Raw genomic sequence first — 14,800 nt, 5'->3', positions numbered from 1 at the left:
TCCACGTTTAATGAAGAAATGATGATGAACTTGCGGTGTTAGTTTGACTCTGTTATGGTCAAGGAAGTTACACATGGCTTGATGTGTTTGAGGCCTGCCGGCCCGCAACCTCGCGGTCGGACCGGGTGTTTCCGGTCCCACGCGAACAGCAACCATGAGCAGAAGGGAGAGGGAGAGAGGAAAGAGAGAGGAGCGAGAGAGGGGGAGGTCACTCCGACAGTGCCCTTTAACTCCTGAGGGAGGTCACTCCTCTCGAGTTTGGCTTGACCAATGAGAAAGGTGCAATTTTCTAGCTGGAAAAGTTCCACTGGAAGCTGACTCATTTGCATAATTGAAGTAAGCTAGCAGTTTGTGCCCTTTATGCTCTGATTAATATAACAAGCATACAATGCATGCTATAAGGGGGTGCTATACTCCAATGTTTAGGGCATCACACAAGGATTAATTTGATAGGAAGCATGATACCAATAATTTTACATTATCTAGTGGTTCTGTCATAAAGCATGCATAAAACGGTATACAGTACAAAAGACACTATAGGAGACAGTAATAATCATACACACAATGTCCTGAGGATATGCATGTTCATTTATAGAACAATTTGTCTATAAATTAATGAAGAAAAGTCTGTTTTATGGGCTGTGTGTCTTTCCTATGGGGGAATGGAGTGAGTAGCTTTCCCCACATTCCTTTGTTTTTGCATGTGGCTACCTTTCCCTACCTGGAATGTCTCTGAGGTCCACTAGTTGCTGGACCAGTGTCAGCAAAGGGGGAGTAAGAGCTGATAATGATTAGTGGGAGAACAGACATCTCGGAGACTGCTTGGGCCTGCTCGGACCTTTGCTTGTTACGGTCTTGAGACATCTGTTGGATTATTCATTAAATAATGAATAATTGTGTGTCTGATTGGTCCAGTTGCTACATTTGCCTGCTCACTCATGTTTTCTTTTCTTTTTTTTGGGGGGGGGGGGATTTTTCCCCTTTTTCACCCAATTTGGAATGCCCAATTCCCAATGCGCTCTAAGTCCTCGTGGTCGCATAGTGATTCGCTACAGTCCGGGTGGCAGAGGACGAATCCCAGTTGCCCCGCCTCTGAGACAGTCAACCCGCGCATCTTATCACGTGGCTTGTTGAGCGCGTTGCCACAGAGACATAGCGCGTGTGGAGGCTTCACGCCATCCACCGCGGCAACCACGCTCAATTCACCACGCACCCCACCGAGAACAAACCACATTACAGTGACCACGAGGAGGTTACCCCGTGTGACTCTACCCTCTCTAGCAACCGGGCCAATTTGGTTGCTTAGGAGACCTGGCTGGAGTCACTCAGCACGCCCTGGGATTCGAACTAGCGAACTAGCGAACTCCAGGGTTGGTAGCCAGCGTATTTTACCACTGAGCACTACCCAGGCCCCCCACTCATGTTTTCTTTAAAAATGGTACATATATTACCAATTCTCCAAGGGTATGCAAACTTTTGAGCACAACTTTATATACGTATATATATATGTATATATATATATATATATATATATATATATATATATATATATATATATAATATTATTATTATTATTATTATTATTATTATTATTATTAAAATAATTACATGTTTAGCTTGATGTTAATACAATGATTGATAGATAGTATAGGAAGCTATATTTGTGAAGAGTTTCACACAAACAGGTTTTCTCTCTGAGAAATTTCATCTCTTTAATTCTTTATGTTTAGTCCTTAAATGCACCACTGCTACAGCCTTGAAGTACGTCATTCAGCGTCTGGGATGCACATAAGCAGTTTTTGTACCACTCTGTATTAGAACTTTTCGTGCTTCTTATTTGTTTTACTTTAATTGTTTTGTGGGATAAGAGGTTTAAGTTATTTAGCCAATTTTTTTATTAATGTCCGTTAGTTACCCTGTTAAAGGGCTGTGCTTATCATCCATTAATCCCTATGAAACACATCTGATTGGATAACATGGACATAATGCAGCCTTATACATGGTTCCATAGCACAGACTAGTCAATTAATAGCTCAGACAACATACCGACTGATCGATTGGTAGTTTTAAATTGGTCGTTTTGCACATTGCTACTTTTTACCTGCAAATTCACGGAGTGAAACAATTGCCATTTCAGACAAATCTGTTCTTCAATAGACATGTCTTTATGAGAAAAAAAGAGTTGACACAGCTAACTATATTAAAAAATCAAATCCCAATATTTACAGAATCGCAGTATTTAAAAAATCACAATATATATCGAATCAGCAAGTAAATATCGTTGTAATATCGAATCGTGAGGTCTTTGGCAATTCCCGGTCCTACTACACAGTCCGGTTAAACCTCAAGCCTTTTCTGAAAACTGAAGGAAGTATTTTTGAGTTTTTGTTTGTGTGTGATTAGTGCATCTAGAGTGCTGTATAACTCGTTCAGCACATGTTGGCACACCGAACTGAACTCGATCTCATCTGTTAACTCTGAGCATGTGGAACGAGAAGGAATTTGTGTTTTTAAGCATAGAACTGCTTTTATAACACTATCATAATTCGATTTCGATTTTATTTTGATTAGTTGTTCAGCCCTAAATATGACAGATATAGCCATTCAGCACACTTGAAGCACTTTGATTTTAAAGTTGCTCTGTCTCTCTCTCGTGCTGATCCAGCAACAGCAACTGACTGTCCATAATGCAGAATTCGTGAGTCAAAGGGACACAGTTTTGATCCAGGCAGATATAATGCATGTTTCAGAGGAAGATCTATGAGCTTCTCCACAGGAATATGCACTTCACGGCAGTACTGTTTAAATGAGACTGTGAGACACAGGACAGTGCTGCAATGGCAAAGTTCCATGTCAATACAGATCATTTTTGGCTTCTTGCAAATTCAAAGGGTGTTACAGAATTTTATAGCAAAATTCAAAAAGGCTGACACCCATAATTGCCTCCATAGTAACATTAGATATCATTCGACTCTGTGTGCCACAAAGACAATTAAAACACAGTAACTTCACAATCTGACCAAAATCTGGTTTCTTAGACTGTCCAGACATGCGAGAGACTTGCTATGAGCAACAGCCAAAGAAATGCAGAGAGTGCAAGAGGAGTGAAAGGCATTTGGAAGCAGAAAAAAAAAAAAAAAAAAAACACCAGCCATGTCTCCTGAACCGCTGTCTCATCACTATTTATTGCTGTTTTTTCCTGTTCTGCACAAGTTTGTCTTTCATGTTGTTTGTTGTAATGTTATCACAAATAAACTCCCCCATTGCTATGTGCGTGGGTTTCTGAATGAATTTTGGGATTATATTTTCATCTGGGCACGAATGGTCGCGTGGTTGATACCACGACTGCCAGCAGTCGTGTTTGTATGCTTGGCTTTAGTGTATGTGCATCTAACGCACATTTTTGTTTGTAAAAATCACTCTGTCTCTGGTGTGCGCTGCTGCGGTTTAAACTGAACTTAGAATCGACTTAGAATTTTTGACAATCAATTAAGAATCATTGAAGAAAGAATCTCGATGCTTCGCTCAATCAGTTTTTTTCTCTCACCCCTACTGCAAAATGTGGCTCTCTCAGCAATTCCAAATGCCCCCTCACGTATTTCATCCTGGCGCAAACTCTGCAGTATTATCCTTGTCCACTTTTCATGATGCAGTCAAATCATGAAGGATAAAATCAAGTCCTCCCTTATATTATTTCCCACTGAATACTCTTTCACTCAGTTATACCTCACAGTATGAAAGTTAAATGTTTTTTGTTGTTTTGATCATTCATTGTGAATGGAATAATGATAATTGTTTTCTGGTTTTCTCTCTCACAAAGCTGATATCCTTGCTGCAGAGAGCTGGGCTGGGTACAGTGTTAGATGTAGAGGACCCTTTATGATGATGATGATAATGAAGGCTATGCTGCTGCTGATTTCAGTCCTCCTTACTCAGGCTCTTCAGTCCCAGGGCAGACCCACCACCAAAGGTGTGGATAAGTCTTTTCCTCCTATTACTTCTGTAGTATTAGAACATGTTTCAGCTAAGGTTTTGCTATCTTTGCAATTAGACTTCCTAAAATAGTTTTTAAAGGAGCCATATCTTATACCTTTGTAATTTTTCCCCCCTAAAGTCCACTTGTAATATTAGTCAAGGTCTCAAAAACAACTGTAATGTAGTTTTACATTACCATTTACCTTTTCCACCCTCTTGCTGACCCTTAGAATAAAACAGGCTGTTTTTACTATTATACCTTTAAGACTTTGTTTTGTAAATGAACTCTGTTATGATTGGCTAAGCTTGCTATAAGCATGAAGATTTCTGAATAACTCGTTTTTGGATCTTCATTTTCATAAATGTACTTGGGAGGGAGCTTTGCATTGTAAAGGTTTAAATACTAACATACGGTATAATGGCATCCCTGCAGCATTTTTATTGTTTATTTGGAGTCCCAAAGACACCCTACACCAACCCCTACCTCTAACCCTACCTTACAAAAATTAACCATGGTTTTACTACAGTAACCATAGTATCACCATGGTATTTTTCTAGTGAAATCATAGTAACCACAAAATTAAACATGGTTACTATTAACTACTATTAACAACTTGTTACAGTAGTAACACCATTGTTAATACATCAGAATATAGTTTCCACCAAAACACATGGTTATTACAATATTACTACAGTAAAACTATGGTTAATTTTATCTGGATCAAATCCTTCTCTCAACCCCCCGACCTTCACTGTGACCAAATCACTGTGAGGAATCTCTTTTATTTATTACTATAAGTAGTATTATAGGAAATATTAACTTCTGTGAAGTTGGCACCCCATATAATTAAATCATTACCAAATCTACACCATTCATTTGTGCTGGTTTGTGCCGCAAAAATGAACGTTTGTGCTGGTTCAGTGTTTGAGATATTAGACATAATTTTTTGGCTGTGTGACGTCACTTTCCACCCCATGTGGTCCGAATCACTCCAAACCGGTGCAGTTTGTTTGTGCTCAATTTGTATGACATTAAGCAATTTGTAAAAGAACACAGTCAGCATTACATGGAAAGTTGTCATAAGTTAAAGTCCAAGTCAGTTAGATATTGCACTGCCTCAGGAGTTGCTTCATGTAGCGCCCGAAGACCACCAATAAAGCATCTTATTGGGCACTCATTTACTATGTGATCAGTTGTCTGGCAAGGTGCACCACAGTCACATGCTGGGGAATCTGTAGCTCCCCACTTATACATGAGAGAGGCATACCTTCCTTGGGTGGTGCGAAACCGGTTCAACATGACCCACTCACGCCGCCTCACACCGCCTCAGTTCACAGCCAGGCGCTCTCATTACTGGGTCAGCAACAAGGTGGCCATTTGCTGGCAAGGAAGAGATCCACTGCTCTCTCCACCTCTCTTCCATACAGAATTCTGCTCCTCTTTGAACTGGGTCAAGTATCCAGACTGGTCTCCGTGAGCAGAGTCTAATATCTGGAAGATCTAAAAGTACGTGATAAAGGAGGGAGTTCCTGTATTGCCAGCAAACCTGGTATTCACGTATGGCTGCAGCTTCACGCCTCAGTTTAGGTGGAGCAATATTGGCTAGTACTGGCAGCCAAGATAACTGAGATGACTTGGTTACACCTGAGATCAAGTGTATAGTGCTGTTCAGCTGAACATCTACCTTGGTAGTGTTTACACTGTTTAGCCACACTGGTGCACAATACTCAGCAGCTGAATAGACCAGCTCGCTAAAACGTCTGCACGCCGGTGTGTTCATGTTGGCTGATTTTAACTTACTGAACGGGAATTAGTTGTCGGCCTCAAAGTAGGTGGAGGTCAAGGTCACACCTACCGATGACCTGGACCAGTGGCAGTAAGGTGTTTGGCAGCCGGTAAGAAGTTCTCCTGAAAGTTCTCCACCGAAACTAATGCAAAAGCCTTCGTTTTCAAACATGTTCGTTCTTCAGTTTCGTTAGAATTGTGCAAGGGCTTTAGTCTGGGACCTCTGTCAGTGCAACCTATATAAACATGCAGTTGATCTGTTTTCTCTCTCTCTCTCTCTCTCTCTCTCTCAACAGCGCAATTTTGACCAGGTGTGACTTTATTTGCGGAAAATACGGTACTTAAAAACAGAGGGCAAAAGAGCCTAAAGTAACAGAAAAACCCTGAAAATGACTATCGCCATGACACAGAGTGTAGATGGCAAATGGTCCCCAAGGGAGGGTCACAGAACGGTTTCTGTGTTTACTTGAGTCAATCAGATGCAAATAGCTGTTTTTTACCATGTAGCTAATGGTACGGCACAGCACCGCTAATGGTTACCATTACTACACTGAAATGAACTGAGGTAATGGGAGGCTTCACACTTTGCATGTTAGTGACTATGTGCACATATGTGTACACGTACACTCTGTTGATGGTGCGTGGTAAATTATCCATTGAAAAGATGGAAAAAGTGTTTACTTGCTGCTGAGTATGAGTTAGAGATGCGGTCAATTGCTCAAGATGAGATCAGAGTGTTTGGAATAAATTAATTCAGAACACTGATGGGTTGACATAGACTTAATTAATGCTTTCATTAAGGGTCCAGTAAATCAGTGCCAAACCCTTGAAGACAAAAGCCCATTGTGACATCAATTGCACAAGCAAACACTTTCAGGAAAAGACACGTTTTTTATTTCTAACACTCAGACACTTACACATTCTCTCCCGCTCTGCCTTTGCGCATAAATGCAAAACACAAGTTTGCATAAAGTCTACTGATCATGCTTTTAGATGCTATAAGTTCAGAAACATTCTCTGTGCAAGGATGTGAACACTTAAAGCTATGCACACTCAATTTCACATGTTATTGCATTCCAATATGTGTCAGAGTGCGATTCAAAATGCAACACAAGTACGCATTCTCAGCATTTTCACTAGGCACTTCTATGTCTTGTCTTCTGCTTGGTTAAACTTTTGACAGGTTTATAGCTTGCTTCCTGAAAAACAACCCTTCCGGTTTAATCACACACACATATTTGATGGTAACTCTGTTGCCTCTCTTGAGCACTGAGGTTTGTTACCATCACAGTAATGCAAGAATACACATCTAGTATGTACAGCAGGATCTTCTACTAGCAATGTGTTGGCCAAGCTTTCACTTAACCCTCCTATGGTATTCAAAAATGGCACCTTCCTTTTGGTATTTCCGGTCATTTTTGACCAGAAGGTTTAGATGTGTAACCCTTTTTTCTGATGATGATGATAATACCATTTGTTCTTCCCTAAAGTAAGAACAATAAAATTATGCATTTCTTTTGGTATTGTATGATTTTTTTTTAATCTTATTTACATGCAAATGTCCAAATTTTTACCATTAATTTGCATACACAAATAAGCACATTTTTGAAAAAATAAAAATTAAGAAATTAAACTTCTATAAGTTGAAACGTGAATAAAATATGAGAATGTGACATACATTGGAGGGAGATTGCTGCCATCTGTTGAACAAAATATAAATAACATGACTTGAAAACCATGTCATGCCAGTAACAGCCAGTAGATGGCTGTAGTCACTTATTGTGTAGTCTGATGGCTTGTTGTAACCTAATTTTATATTTTATCGCAAGATATGCATTTGGATATATATTTAGAAATTATCAAACTATTATTTGTCAAAGTTTAGCAATTTAAAATGTATTTCATTATTCTTGTCATCAAACCTGGCCATGGTATTACAAAGAGAAGACACAGAATAAGCATTTTTCTACCAATAATTTATTTCAAACATAAAAATGTACCAACTCAACGTAAGTGCAAGAAATAATATTTTCAAAAAAATTAATATCAAGAAACAGAAATGAACTGCAAAATTCTGAAAATTAAATTAGAGTATAAAACAGAAGAATCAGAGTAAACATTTTCAAAACAATTGCAATTTCATATTTTCTATAGTAAAAATGTATTTTGCAAACGTGTGAGATTGTTGTCATCAGCTGGAAAACTACAGATTGTAATGCCAACAATGACCAAAAGATGGCTGTAGAGCTCCACTTATTGATGCCCTGGTTCTGTGTGTGTTCTGCCTTGTTTACTGTCTAAACCCTTCATTTCTGAGTGCCTGTGTTTAGCATTGTGGCTGATTTATTTGTTTTCTTTGACATGTAAAAAAAAGAAAAAAAAGAAAAAGCATTGTGTTAAAGTCTCACCGGTTCATTCTTGGGTGTGTGTGTAAGTGTGTTTGTGTGTGAGTGGGTGTGTATGTTTTGCACTGAGGATGTCTTAGAGTCTTACCCTGTAATTTCTGTCTGTTTTTTTTGTTTTGTTTTGTTTTGTTTTGTTTTCTGCATTGAGTCTGATTTATTGATTGACAGATAAACAAAAAATTTGCTCTGTTTTTTTTTTTATCTTTCCCATTCATTTTCAGTGGTCGGTCAATTTTGACCACGAATACCAAAGGTGTCGCTCTTTTCTTTTCTTTTTTACGACCACTTAGACTTATCGAATCAAGTCCTTTTTTTTTTTTAATGTTCGGATGGCAAATAGAGGAAAAGTTACCACGTTTTGTACTGCTCAGATAAAGGAAACCACTTTTATTCAATTTTAAAAATGTATATCGCTCAAAAATGTCCGAATACCATAGGAGGGTTAAAATGTTTCTGATCTAATTTGCAGAGTATACCTACTACACCATTGCAGAATGTCTGCAAACCACGTTTGCACTTTCGTTCACTATTGTACAGTACTGCCTCTGTTGAAAAGCCCTGATGGGCAGTGGTTTAAAAAAATATTACCACTCATTTCCATCAAACGGCAGCAATTATAACAAGATTCTGGTCTGCATGTTAAAAAGGCTGCTCCCGGTAGACAATGTGAGATTAGCATCTGATGGGCAATCTGTTGAATTTCTAATTTTTCCAAGTGCAGATCTCAACTTTGATTGCTTTAAGAGGGAAAATGTTTCTCAGTTTAGCACAAAGATTAAAATCAAAGCACACTGGCCTTATTGGATTAGTATTGCTTCCTCTACTAGTGCTATCACTGACTGTGTGTTTTTGTTTTTATAGAGCATTCACCGCACATGCCAGTCTTTCATGCTGGGTTGCCTGCTAACCGTACAGCAGTGGTGGGAAGCGACGTAGAGTTTGAGTGTAAAGTCTTCAGTGATCCTCAGCATCATATCCACTGGGTGAAACATATCAAGGTGAACGGCAGTAGAGTTGACTCTAATGGAGTGCCTTACGTCCGGATCTTGAAGGTAAAAACCATGTTCTTCTTTATTTGTCTGAGATGGACCTAAATGAATTATAATGATTGTTCAATAATGACAGTCCAAACAAAATTTAATTTGCTGGCTGTGGTGGCTACTTTTTTAAATGTAGAGAAAAAGTAACTAGCCCTAGGGTTGCACAATTAATGACAAAAAATAATCAAGATTACAATTACAGCTGCCACAATTAGCTTATCATGAAAAGTGTCAGTTGAAGCACTCCATGTATGTCTACTCCCATTGCGTCAAAATGTATATATTTATTGTATATTACATTTTGGGCTATGTGCAACGGCCGTGCGCAATGTCTTATCCAATTTTTGTGAGAGCGCTAATTTTAAGCAAAGTTTTTGTGTCAGCGCAAAGCGCAAGTGGGCGTGGGTGGGAGTTTTTGCACTATCTTTGGGTGTATGGTTGCAAACTGTGGGTGTATTGTGTATTAAAGAAGTATCACAAAGCGCAGTTTACTATTTTCCTGAGAAATAGGTCATTGCGCTAAGATGTTTCAAAAGCACGTCTAAATTCAGTTCCTACATTTACAGTTTGGAGATTCCTCCATCAGGTGGTAATAAAGTTCATGTCCAAACTCTGAAAATATAGTGGATGTCCCTGACAATTTCCATTTTATGAAACAAAAATGTATTAGATTATTTTTAACTATCTATAGGTCATGGTTTATTTTTCAATTATTATGTTTATATTTGCAGTTGTATTTATAATCTAATCTGTATTTTTCCACCTGATTTCATAGTGATTTTTAAGTCACTGCAAAAGGGGCAAGTGAAGAAGTTGGACAGGGTAAAATGTTTGGATTTGGTATGATTTTTACCACTTCGTTATTTTGATTTATATATATATATATATATATATATATATATATATATATATATATATATATATATATATATATATATAAATTATATAGATTTTGTATAATTTAATGGAACACACATCCAAAACCTGACAAGAATCACATTTTCTATGCTTATAAAAGGAGGGTGTCACTGTCATAGGAATATTTCTATTCTTCTAATTCATTGCATACAGTCCATTTACACTACCAACTTCTTATGAATGTGCTGTCTTTGTTTATATCGCTGGTGTTTGACAGGGTATGGACTAAACAGTATAATAGGATGCAGTTGGTACAATAACAGGAGAAGAACCTCGGAATTAAATTGCAATTGACCCAGCCCATTAGACTTAGAGCATGCTTTCATGAAAATACCAAAACTTCATGGCTATGCCCACTGACTTTGCATTTATGACTTAAAGCATAGCGCTGCGCTTAGCACTAGTGCTCTTAAAATAGGGCCCCATATATTTATTGTTATATTTACAGTTATTTTTTTTGTCCGGTATGTGCAAGACTGCAGTGAAAAATCAGAAGCGTTTAATCAGCATCTATCATCATTAGGGATATAAAAAATTATCTTATGATATGACGCTCTCGTTTCGATAGTGTATGCATTGCTCAAACATAAATAAATACGGAACTGGTAGTGTTAATATGGCTTCTGCTAAAGAAGTGTTTAAAACCACGCAATGCAATATTGCAAGTGGCGAAACATCTCCTCCATGGAGAGGCGGCGCATAGCATTTGCAGGAGAACAGAGCAGCTAGTGTAGATAGTTGAGTTGAGAGCTTAAAGATCGATGGCAAACACAAAGTAGATTGAAGCGTTACAGCTTGTCGAATTTGCCAAACAACAGTGTCATGTCCCAGTGCTACATTAAACATGTTTGTTTAATTTATGGCGACATTACTGTGCAGATCAATGTAATCGCAAAAAATGTGAGAAATGTAGAATCACAGCAGCAGCAAGTTAGCCTCATTGGTGCATTCAACCGACAGCCTCACCCAGCCGACACTGAGTTCGATTACATGCACAGCAAGATGCTGATAACTTTAAAAAATCAGCTTATTAAAAAAGCTGGTAAGAATGAAGGTAAAGGTATTTACATGCAATGTGCTGATCATTTTTTGTTCAAACTGCTAAATAACACTGGCCTCTGTACATATATCGTAAAGCCAGAGGTCAGGCTCTTCTCAAAGTTTTTTCTCTTCACTAATTAACATTAAAGGGATTTTTTCCCTCGCCACAGTCACCATAGCTTGCTCACTGGGGGCTTTAAGACATTAAGGCATGATTTTCCATAAAGCTGCTTTGAAACAATGTATATTGTGAAAAGTGCTATATAAATAATAATAATAAAAAAAAAACTTGAATGTAGACAAGCTCATTATTATTATAGAAAAAAATTGTGAATATACATATGTTATGAGTTTTTCCTCATAACAATCTGTTGATAAATGCAGCGCTGTTGTATAAGTTACTTTATTATGGAGCTCTGCCTTTGTTGCCAATGTGAGACACTGTTGTGTCATTTAAGATTTAAAATACCGTACATTTAATTTATGTTGAATCCTTAAATAAGTTGAAACATTTGTGGGCATGTTTTTTAATAGTGTGTTTTTTAACAGTATAATATCGTGAGGCTACTGCATTGTATCATATTGAGAAATCTGTGTAACGTTACATGACAAATCGTAAATTTGTGTAGCGAAGGAATTGAAGATCAGATTTATATCCGTTTGGCGGAGACACGGCTGTGGCCAAGTGTAAATGGAATGAGCTGTTTCAATCAGATAGCAATCCGATCAGTAAAAACACATGAAGTGGCCATGGGTAAACAGGCCCATAGAATTATTGTGTATAATTCAGGAACATAGTTCTCAGCTTGTTTTGGATATGCAGCATACATAATCACGACATGCAGTTGCCCCACACAAAATAAGTATTTTAATGTAAATGTATTTATCTAAATAATGACAATTGCAATATCATAGGAAATAATCAACAAGTATACGATTTTTGTCATAATCGTGCAGCCCTAACTGGCCCATAAAAAGCATAACACAGTGTGTCCAGAATGAAAGATGAAAGATACAAGCACTTCTCATTTTGAGATGAACACACAAAAAAGTTGCTCAGTTTAAAATTTCTGTGGTGCCTCTTGCTGTAAATGATGCCATGAAAAATCCCAGCAGAGCAACTGAAAGAATTCTGGCTTTTGTTTTTACTGGAAGTTTCCTTCTCTCCATTCCTGGTCTACACTTTTCTTTCCTAATAAGGGTGTGTTTCATTCCCTCTGAAGAATTAGTTGCACTCTCTTCAAAGGCATTTCAGCTGCACCTTAAAAATGTGTCTGTTTAAATTCCTTCACCTCGCTCAAGGGCTTTATTTTTTAACCGGCTCTGTCAGCTTCACAATGATTTTTTCAGAACTACTTTGATCCATGACCATTAAAATTTGCTGTCTTTCTTTCTCCCACGTAGGGTTGTCAAAATACTTACAAATATTTTAATACCAATACCAGTGAAATTTAATGATTCTCTATACCAGTTTTGATACCACAGCAAAAATGAGTATGCTATTAAACACAGTCCTAATTTGTAGAGATACAAATTGATTTATGCTAGAAAGTGTTTTAGGTATCTAATAGCAGTATCAAGTACTTTGCAAGTAAACATTTATAAATAAAACTACAAAAGTAATCAAATATAAAGTAAAACTTCTAAAATTATTGCATTATTATTGTACTGTATCACAAAGAGTACAAAAGATGTCAAACTCAAAATATTTACATTCACACATGCATTTATTGGCTATCATTACCAGTGTTGTTAGGGACGTCCTGGTTACTTGCATAACCGCCGTTCCCTGATGGAGGGAACGAGACGTGTGTCGATGTAGTGACACTAGGGGTCACTCTTGGGAGCCCGAAACACCTCTGGTCTTTGATAAAAGGCCAATCAAAATTGGCGAGTGGTATTTGCATACCACTCCCCCAGACATACGGGTATAAAAGGAGCTGGTATGCAACCACTCATTCAGGTTTTGTGCTGAGGAGCCGAGACAAGGTCCCGGCCATTTCAGCGGGTAGTTCAGCATTGTGGCAGGAGGGACACAACGTCTCGTTCCCTCCATCAGGGAACGGAGGTTAAGCAAGTAACCAGGACGTTCCCTATCTGTCACTCACTTGATGTTGTGTCGATGTAGTGACACTAGGGGTCCCTATACGAAACGCCACAACTGGCTGAACTGTGTTACGTGAACTGGCGGTGTGTGACAGGAAGACCACTGTGTGCCTCGTAGCCAGCGCACCAGGCCGACACGTAACCTCCCCCAACGCTGTTATGAGTGTCGAATGGCCCTTTGGGGACAAGTCGACTGCCCAAAAGATAGAGATAGGCTAGCCCAGTCGTGGCCTCTTATCCTTTTTTTTCCTCTTCATCGAAGCACTTACCTGGCTCCTTGTGACCACCCCCAGAACAGCCTGGGACGGGGGAGGAAGAGGCCTGTCCTCGTGACCCGTGGAGACTGTCACATTGGGGGCGGATTTGTGCCACAGCTGGGTGCGCAGGGGCGGGGAGACCGCCGCTGGAGCGCCAAACCTGACAAAATGGAATGGTGGACGGTGGTCGTGATGACGGCCGTGCACACCGGGTATGTGACCCAGGGAACAAGGAAACCGCTCTTTTGCTGAACTCTTAGGTACCGCAGCCACTTGGTCATGCGGCGAAATTAAATGAAAAGGCAACAAAAGATTCTCCTCCCGGCCCTCCACCGGGGGATGGAGTGGTCTGCTTACCAGCTCCAAAGCAGTGGGTTTCGTCGTCCATGGGTCACCCGCCTCAGGGGCGCTTCGAAGCCTTTCGCGGGTTCTTGGTGGCCAGCCGTGAGACGGGTGGCGTCTGCTTCCTGCGGTGGGCTCCACGCCGGGGCCGGGCCGCAGAGGCGGGCTGCAGCGGAGCCGGTGCAGTCACCGCAGAGGGACGCCCTTGGCAACGAGCAGGCCGGATCTTGAGCCATGCCGGGGCAGGATGTGCCGGATAGCCTCTGTCTGCTGCTTCACCGCCGAGAACTGCTAGGCAAAGTCCTCGACGGTGTCGCCGAACAGGCCAACCTGGGAAATGGGGGCTCCAAGGAACCGTGCCTTGTCGGCCTCTCCCATCTCGACCAGGTTGAGCCAAAGGTGGCGCTCCTGGACCACCAAGGTGGACATCGACCGCCCGAGAGACCGCACTGTGACCTTCGTCACCTGGAGAGCGAGGTTGGTCGCCGAGCACAGCTCCTGCATCAAGGGCAGAACTACCCTTGTGCAATTCCTTTAGTGCCTTGGCTTGGTGGACTTGCAGGAGAGCCATGGGGTGCAGGGCGGAGGTGGCTTGTCCAGCAGTACTGTAGGCTTTGGCCGTCAGGGACGATGTAAACCTACAGGCCTTGGACGGGCGCTTTGGGCACCCGCTCCAGGTAGCGGCGCTCTGTGGGCATAGGTGCACCACGAGCAACTTATCCACCGGGGGAATCGCAGAATAGCCCCTTGCCACCCCACCATCGAGGGTAGTGAGGGCGGGGGAGCTGAAAGATTGGGACCGGGCAGTAAAAGGTGCCTCCCACGACCTTGTCAGCTCCTCATGCACTTCCGGGAAGAAAGGAACTGGGACGGGGCATGGCCGTGAGTTGAGCCGGCTGCCCGGGAAAGCATGTCCGTCATTTCCGTGTC

The 14,800-nt window shown here is 40.4% G+C and overlaps 1 protein-coding gene across 1 annotated transcript in view; it reads left to right on the top strand.

The window, feature by feature from the left end:
* Positions 1-14,800, top strand: part of LOC127423984 (fibroblast growth factor receptor 1-A-like) — a 37,707-nt gene that overhangs the window by 17,243 nt on the left and 5,664 nt on the right. The window contains exons 2-3 of the mRNA XM_051668727.1: positions 3,821-3,970; positions 9,028-9,218. Coding sequence (XP_051524687.1) covers positions 3,880-3,970; positions 9,028-9,218 — 282 coding nt within the window. The 5' untranslated portion in view covers positions 3,821-3,879. The remainder of the gene's footprint in view (positions 1-3,820; positions 3,971-9,027; positions 9,219-14,800) is intronic.

The sequence above is a fragment of the Myxocyprinus asiaticus genome, chromosome 33 (genome assembly GCF_019703515.2).
Source record: "Myxocyprinus asiaticus isolate MX2 ecotype Aquarium Trade chromosome 33, UBuf_Myxa_2, whole genome shotgun sequence".
In the NCBI taxonomy this organism is placed as follows: Eukaryota; Metazoa; Chordata; class Actinopteri; order Cypriniformes; family Catostomidae; genus Myxocyprinus; species Myxocyprinus asiaticus.
The sequence above is the reverse complement of the archived record's forward strand: the minus strand, read 5'-3'. Positions and strand labels throughout refer to the sequence as shown.